We start from the raw sequence: 8,370 nt of genomic DNA on the forward strand, positions 1-8,370 counted from the left end.
GCATCTCAAAAAAAAAAAAAAAAAAGAACTTTTCAGTGACAATGGAAACAGTCTGTGTATGTGCTGTATAATACAGTTGCAACTAGCCACATATAGCCAATAAGCTCTTGTAGTGCAGTCAGTGTGACTAAGAAACTGAAGTTTTAATTTTATTTAATTATAACTGACTTAAATTTTTTAAAGCCACACGTTGCTAGTAGCTACTACATTGGATTGCACAGATGTATCTACTTTATTTTCATTTAGCTTTCCAAGTTATAGTAAGTGTATTTTCTAGGTAAATGTTCTAATTTTACAAACTCTTTGAAACCTATGGTAAAAAACAAATAATGCAAAAGCAAATTCTAAAACTTAATTTAATAAACTATTTGTATTTAATTTTTATTGCATTTATCTGAAACATTGGGTTGCTATATTGAGCATACCACAGACCATTTCTCCTCATTTCTGAAGACAGTTTCATTCTAAGGAGAAACGTAATTCCTAAAGCTTTGTGAACTAATACTTATTTTGAGATTGGTCCTTAAAAAGCTTTTGTTCATTTTTAAGCAGCTGATTTAGAGGAAAGTTTTAATGAACATGAACTAGAACCCTCATCACCTAAAAGTAAAAAGAAAAGTCGCAAAGGAAGGCCAAGAAAAACTAATTTTAAAGGGCTGTCAGAAGATACCAGGTCCACGTCCTCCCATGGAACAGATGAAATGGAAAGTAGTTCCTATGTAAGTAAAAAAAAGCTGTTGGATTCTTACTTTTTGTTGTACCATGAATATTTCATCTAAACTATCTATAGGTAAAGTTCATCATTTGAAATGTTAAGTAAGCTTGAAATACTGATAGCATATTTTCATGAATTTTTTTAAGTTCTTTTTTTTTCTTTTACATTTGCAGAGAGATAGGTCTCCACACAGAAGCAGCCCTAGTGACACCAGGCCTAAATGTGGATTTTGCCATGTAGGGGAGGAAGAAAATGAAGCACGAGGAAAGCTGCATATATTTAATGCCAAGAAGGCAGCTGCCCATTATAAGTGCATGGTAAGCATGGTTCTTTTAAGTCCAATTTTGTTTTTTTGTTTGTTTGTTTGTTTTTCTTTGTTTCTCCTGTGATCTAAAAGCCCAAATGATTTTTTTTTTTTTTAAATCAAAGAAACACAAACAAAATAAACAAAAAAAGGTGGGCAGATCACGAGGTCAAGAGATGGAGACCATCCTGGCCAACATAGTGAAACGCCATCTCTACTAAAAATACAAAAATTAGCTGGGTGTGGTGGCGTGTGCCTGTAGTCCTAGCTACTCGGGAGGCTGAGGCAGGAAAATCACTTGAACCCAGGAGGTGGAGATTGCAGTGAGCCGAGATCGGGCCATTGCACTCCAGCCTGCTGACAGAGCGAAACTCCATCTCAAAAAAAAAGAAAAAAATCATTTAGCTAGTAACCAAAAACAACCCCCCGCCAGCATTAGTATTTTAGAGTTATGAATAGTATATCTTGTAATCCCAAATCTTAATAAAGTTTAGATTTTGTTAAATTATAGCCTTTATATTTTAGTAGGATTTGAAGTAATTCTAATTATAGTTACTGTATTTAGGATAATCCATAATTAATTACTTCATAACTATAAAAATTTTGTCTTTGTAAGCATGTCATGAAAGATATTTTAGACTTTCACTATAACCTAATAATTATCTCTTATTGTGCTTAACACACTATATTACAATCATTCATTTATGAATTTATCTCCCCTAACAGACTCTTAAATTCCTTGAAGATAAGAATGAGTTTTTATCTTGACATCCTTAGATACAGGCTTGACTTACAGAACACATAAATGTCTTTGGCTTAGATTGTATTGAATGACTCATCCCATCAATAAGGTTTTTATAATTACATTTTTTTATGTCAGAGGTTCTTAACCAGAGTGCATATCAGATTTACATGGTAAGCTTTTTCCAAAATATGTGCATCTAGGGCCCTTGTAGAATAGATCTCATGTATGTCCAGTTTGAAAAAAAAAATCCCCAAGTGATTCTGATCTGCATCTATAATCGAAATTTGCCAATTTAAACTATTTTTTAAAACTTTGTGGAAATGTAAAATAGTTGAGAATAGGGCGACATTGTTGAAATCTTCATTGCTTGAAGCAGGCTATTTCATCTTGGCTCCACATTGACAGTCCTTGTCTTATTTCCCACCACTCCAGAAATAAAAGGGCATCTAGATTTCAATAAACTTGAAAACTGTGTACACCCCCACCCTTGGAGAAAATTGTTGTTTATATTTTAATCAAACATGAATATATTAAAAATATTTGAGCAGATGCTTGATTATTAAGGAAAGATTATCTTTCTTTGGAAATTAAATATAACACACTTGATATCATGTTTAATCTTTTTCTCATAAGGTTTCTGAATGTTAATATTCCTGCATTTTTCCTCTCTAGTTGTTTTCTTCTGGCACAGTCCAGCTCACAACAACATCAAGAGCAGAATTTGGAGACTTTGATATTAAAACTGTACTTCAGGAGATTAAGCGAGGAAAAAGAATGGTCTGTAGCTTTTATATTTGTTGTGCAACATTACACTTGACTTGCTGCTTTAAATTTAGAGTACGTCCCAAATTTATCCAGTCGGAAAATTTAATATAAACTAGTTCATATGTTAAAGCAAAGTATACATTTGACTTATTTGTAATATAATAAAGGATGCTGATGTTACTGAAACTTATTTCTCTTTCCGTGTAAGTTCACTACGTAAGAGAATTATACTGAGAGGGTTTATATATATTTCAAGGCATTTGCAAGCCCTTTAATAAAATAAATGAAGATATGAATGTGACAAACTTTATTAAGTTTAAAATGTTACATTGTGTAAGCTTGCTTAAAGGATAATTCTTTCAGGGCTTTCTGTTTGGAGTACATATACACAGGGCTGCCTCTTAAAGTGTTTGTCATGGCTTTAAAAGTTTTTTATATAAAATAATATAAAATGTCCCATAGTCTCATGTTGTTAAATATACTGAATTACCAACAAGTAGCTCTGAGAAATATTGGCATCTTTATTGATCACTTACTCCTTTTTTTTTTCTTTTTTTCTTTTGCTCTTCAGTGACTAAAGGTCACTTACTCCTTTAAAGCTCATGAATGCTATGAAATGTCGGTTGTCTCTAGAAATTAATATTTGAATTTTTTTGGGGGAAAATTTTCAAACATTTTAAAATTGGAAAGCCTAGTAACAGACATCTGTCCATCATCTTGCTTCATCAGCTACCACAATTGTACATCAGCTACCAGCACTTGTTTCATACAGGCCGTTTATTCTTGTTGCTTGAAGTATTTTAAAGCAGACTGCAGACTTCATATCACTTCATATATCTGAACATTCTTCACCTCCACATAGTTCAGTATGCATCTCTTAATAATTGGACATTTTCTTACCTACCCACAATGTCATTATACCTTACAATTTTTTTTTTTGAGACAGAGTCTCACTCTGTCACCCAGACTCGGGTACAGTGGCACAATCTCTGCTCACTGCAGCCTCTGCCTCCCGGGTTCAAGTGATTCCCGTGCCAGCGTCCCAAGTAGCTGGCATTACAGACATGCACCACCATGCCTGGATAATTTTCATGTTTTTAGTAGAGACAAGGTTTCATTATGTTGGCCAAGTTGGTCATGAACTCCTGGATTCATGTGATTCACCTGCCTTGGCTTCCTAAAGTCCGGGGATTACAGGCATGAGCTCCCGGCTAAAAATGAAACTTTTATAACAGACCCTGTAGTACTGAAAAAAGGAAAAACCACTTTATCATATCATTCAGAGCAGTGTTGTATAATACAGCTAAAGTCCAAATAGGTGACTAAAATAACAGCTCAATTATCTTGCCAACTTATTGTTTATCTCTGTACCGTTGAGGGTTGCAGTAAACATTAACTTAGCATTTCCCCCAAGTGTGCTCCAAAGGAAGTTAGTCCATCAAGATGTTCCGTCACCCCTCCAGAAATAAAAAGGCATCTGGATTTCAGTAAACTTGAAAAGTGTTTACACCCCCACCCTTGGAGAAGAGGCTGTGAGAAGTCCTGCGATAAAGTGATCTGCTTAACCTGTCCTTTCTCAAACTGATTTGACTTGAAACCCTTTTTTCAACAGGCATCTTTTAATCTCCAAACATTCTTCAGGCAAGGCATATCTAGGCCAAACTGAGAAGTCTTGAAAAGATTTCAGCCCATTTAGTCTCCCTCTGCACTTCTGTCTACTTGGTAGCAATTCCTCTGTGGGGGGATTGCTTTTCTGGTTTCTCGTACTTTTCCCCTAATCATAATACGAAAGGATCTGATCTTAGGGAGGAAAAGAAGTCAACCACTAAAATATACAACACCATTCTTCTTATTGTGTATTTGGCAGTATTAAGGCGTATCTTATCTACATTTAGATGTCAGACCTCCGATAGTCAGTAGTTTTTCTAACGAGCCGGCAGTTTATAAATGGTAAATAATAGAAATATCAGGGGATGACAATATTAGACGGCTTATCAAAGTATGGTTTAAGTTGCAGCATTATTTAAGTTATATGCTATATAATAATTTCAGTGTACTCTTTTTCAAAAGAAAATGGCTGCTGTTTTCTTGCAATACTGCTTATGATTATTTCTCTTTCCTTATGTAGAAATGTACACTTTGCAGTCAGCCTGGTGCTACTATTGGATGTGAAATAAAAGCCTGTGTTAAGACTTACCATTACCACTGTGGAGTACAAGACAAAGCTAAATACATTGAAAATATGTCACGAGGAATTTACAAGTAAGAAAACAACAATTGTCTATTTCCCTAAACACGTTAGTAAGTAACCACCCTTAAATAGATGACATTAGTTTATCCTATCTCTATTCTTAGGTGGTGTTTAGTTAAGTATAGAATACTGAGATATTATGTAAGGAATGTACTGCAATTGGCGTTTTCCTCTGACTACATATCCCTGGATTAGCATTCATCCATCCAATATTAGTTATGCTTCCTATGTGCTGGCCATTGTGCTAGAAGCTGGGCATATGCCAGCGATCAAAACTGCATACACTGGGCTGGACACTGTGACTCACACCTGTAATCCCAGCAATTTGGGAGGCTGAGGCCGGTGGATCACCTGAGGTCAGGAGTTTGAGGCCAGCCTGACAAACGTGGTGAAACCTCATCTCTACTAAAACACAAAAATTAGCTGGGCATAGTGGCAGGCGACTGTAATCCCAGATACTCAGGAGGCTGAAGCAGGAGAATCTCTTGAACCCAGGAAGCGGAGGTTGCAGTGAACCTAGATTGTGCCATTGCACTCCAGCCTGGGCAACAAGAACGAAACTCCGTCTCAGAAAAAAAAAGAAACCGCTACATACACTGTCCTCATGAAGCTTACAGTCTATTGGGCGAGACCTATTATTTAAGTGGCCAGACAAATACACAATTACAACATAGCAGCATAAGTGTACTAAAAAAGTTACAAAGTATTATGAGAGCATATAAGAAGGAAGAGCTAACCTAGTCTGTAGTGGGGAGTGTTTAAGAATTTTCTGAAGGAAATAGTGCTCAGCTTTAAGCTGAGATATTAAGGACAAAGGTGAGCCTTGGTCAGGGGAGGTATTCTGGGCAGAGAAAACAGCATATGCAAGAGCCCTGGGTGAGACAGAAGCAGAGGTGGAAGTGGGGAGATGTGTTAGGAGGTAGTGCTGGTGGTCCAGGTGAGAACTTCCGGTAGCTTAGAGTAGGATGTGGTAGATAGAAGGCAAAAAAGTCTCTTGAGAATACGGTAAAAAAATAAAGTTTGAAGATCTGGGATTGGGGATCACCCTCTTTTTTATGGGTCTTCCACTTACCCATGCTACCTTGGTTAGGTGGTATTAATGTATCTCTGGAATAGTTCCATTTGTTTAATTGACTGGAGTATAAGTTGGCAGGGACTCTTGAACTTTTGATTTGCCTTTCAGGGTTGTAAAGCACTTCCTTACTCTCACACACCTAGAATGCAATGAACCAGTAACTTCAGGGTCTAGTATTCCGTGTAAAAGACAATGTACACAAGCAGTCACCAAGTCATTTCAGTGCCTACATAAGGTGCTAATGCTGTACTATAAAATTTGCTAAACTCCGTTTAATAATAAAGGCACAAATGTTTTCAAGTGAGTTCTATAAAGCCTTTAAGGAACAAATAATCCTAAGGTTATTTAAGAGGCCCAGCACCTAGCAAGAGATGGAAAACTTACTGGTTTATTCTGTAAACCTTGCATAACTGTGGTACCAAACCTAACAAAGATAACATTAAAAGAAAAACAAACTGTCGACTGTCTAATCTCCCTTTTTTTGCTTTGAAACAGGATCTGACTCTGTTGCCCAGGCTGGAGTACAGTGGTGCAATCATGACTCACTGCAGCCTCACCCTTCTGGCCTCATATGATCCTCCCACCTCAGCCTCCCAAGTGGCTGGGACTATAGGTGCATGCCATCGTGCCCAGCTAATTTTTTTTTGAGGAATAGGAGTTTTGTTATGTTGCCCAGACTGGTCTCAATCTCCTGGGCTCAAGTGATCTCCCTGCCTCAGCCTCCCAAAGTGCTGGGATTATAGGTATAAGCCACACTCAGCCACAATCTCACTTTTATAAATATACAAAAATTCTAAATAAAATATTAGTAAATATAGTCTTAGCTCTGTATTCTAAGAATTGAAAGACTGTTCTGTATTCTAAGAATTGAAAGGCTGGGCACAGTGGCTCACACTTACAATCCCAACACTTTGGGAGGCTTAGGTGGGAGGATTGCTTGAGGCCAAGAGTTCCAGACCGGCATGGGCAACAAAGCAAGACTCTCATCTCTATGTAATTCTAAAAATAGAAAGAAAAAAGACTGTTCAAAATTAGGAAATATATTAATATAATTTATTGGAATTAATGAAGTAAATAAAAATCTTATCACCTTTATAGATGGTGAAAAGACATTTGATAACATTCAACATCAGTTTCTGAATTTTAAAGTAAGGTAATGAGTGCTTTTGGTAAACTAGGAATCTTAATAGGTGTTTATGAGAAAAACAGCAAATAGCTTATTTATTGTAAAAGTAAAGGAGCAATGGTTCTTAACCAGGAGTGAGCCTCAGAATCACTGTGGGGTGGATACGACTGTCTTTTAAAATGTTCATTCCTGAGCCCTACCCATAGAGATTTAAATGTGGTAGGTCTGGGTTGGGCCAAACCATGTACTTTTATGACTCTCCAGGTGATTCTTCTGTTCATCTCTATTTGAGAACCATTAGACTAAATAGACTTTAATTCAAGTTAGGAACAAGACAAGGATGCCAACTACCAGCTGACTTTTAACATTCTTCTAGAGGGTTAAGCTGATGCAAGATGGAAAGAAAAAGGCCCAGTGCGGGGCTCACATCTGCAATCCCACACTTTGGGAGGCCAAGGCAAGAGGATTGCTTGAGGCCAGGAATTTGAGACCAACCTGGACAACATAGTGAGACCCCATCTTTACACAACATTTAAAAATTAGTCAGGCAAAGTGGCACACACCTGTAGCCTCAGCTACTCAGGAGGCCGAGGCAGGAGGTTCGCTTGAGCCCTGGAGGTTGAGACCAGCCTGGGCAACATAGTGAGACCCTGTCTCAATTTGAAAAATAAAAGACCAGGCACAGTAGCTCAAGCCTGTAATCCCAGCACTTTAGGTGACCTCGGCTGGTGGATCACAAGGTCAGGAGTTCGAGACCAGCCTGGCCAACATGGTGACAAGCCATCTCTACTAAAAATACAAAGATTAGCTGGACACAGTGGTGAATGCCTGTAGTCCCAGCTACATGGGAGGCTGAGGCAGGAGAATCACTTGAACCTGGGAGGCAGAGCAGTGAGCTAAGATTGTGCCACTGCACTCCAGCCTGGGCAAAAGAGTGAGACTCCATCTCAAACAAAAAAAAAGAGAAGAAATAAAATTGTATAATAAAATGATCAGTATTTGTTATTTATATAATTGTCCACCAAGAAAATCCATAGGAATTAACTTTGAATTTATTAAAATTAGTAAGAGCTCAGTAAGATTGCTGAAGATGAGATGACTTTTAGGGCCGGGTGTGGTGGCCCATGCCTGTAATCCCAGCACTTTGGGAGGCCAAGGTGGGTGGATCACAAGGTCGAGATCGAGACCATCCTGGCCAACATGGTGAAACCCCATCTCTACTAAAAATACAAAAAAATTATCTGGGCGTGGTGACATGCACTTGTAGTCCCAGCTACTTGGGAGGCTGAGGCAGGATAATTGTTTGAACCCAGGAGGCAGAGGTTGCAGTAAGCTGAGATCACGCCACTGCACTCCAGCCTGGATAACAGAGTGAGACTCCGTCTCAAA

At 37.9% G+C, this 8,370-nt stretch overlaps 1 protein-coding gene across 4 annotated transcripts in view; it reads left to right on the plus strand.

Annotated features, from left to right (window-relative positions):
• Positions 1-8,370, plus strand: part of PHF6 (PHD finger protein 6) — a 66,170-nt gene that overhangs the window by 38,881 nt on the left and 18,919 nt on the right. For 3 of the 4 annotated variants that reach the window (XM_017511974.2, XM_017511973.2, XM_017511975.2), the window contains exons 6-9: positions 550-719; positions 889-1,032; positions 2,437-2,541; positions 4,658-4,791. In XM_017511974.2, coding sequence (XP_017367463.1) covers positions 550-719; positions 889-1,032; positions 2,437-2,541; positions 4,658-4,791 — 553 coding nt within the window. The remainder of the gene's footprint in view (positions 1-549; positions 720-888; positions 1,033-2,436; positions 2,542-4,657; positions 4,792-8,370) is intronic. The other variant, XM_017511976.2, reaches the window with a different exon arrangement.

The sequence above is a fragment of the Cebus imitator genome, unplaced genomic scaffold (genome assembly GCF_001604975.1).
Source record: "Cebus imitator isolate Cc_AM_T3 unplaced genomic scaffold, Cebus_imitator-1.0 Scaffold458, whole genome shotgun sequence".
Lineage (NCBI taxonomy): Eukaryota > Metazoa > Chordata > Mammalia > Primates > Cebidae > Cebus > Cebus imitator.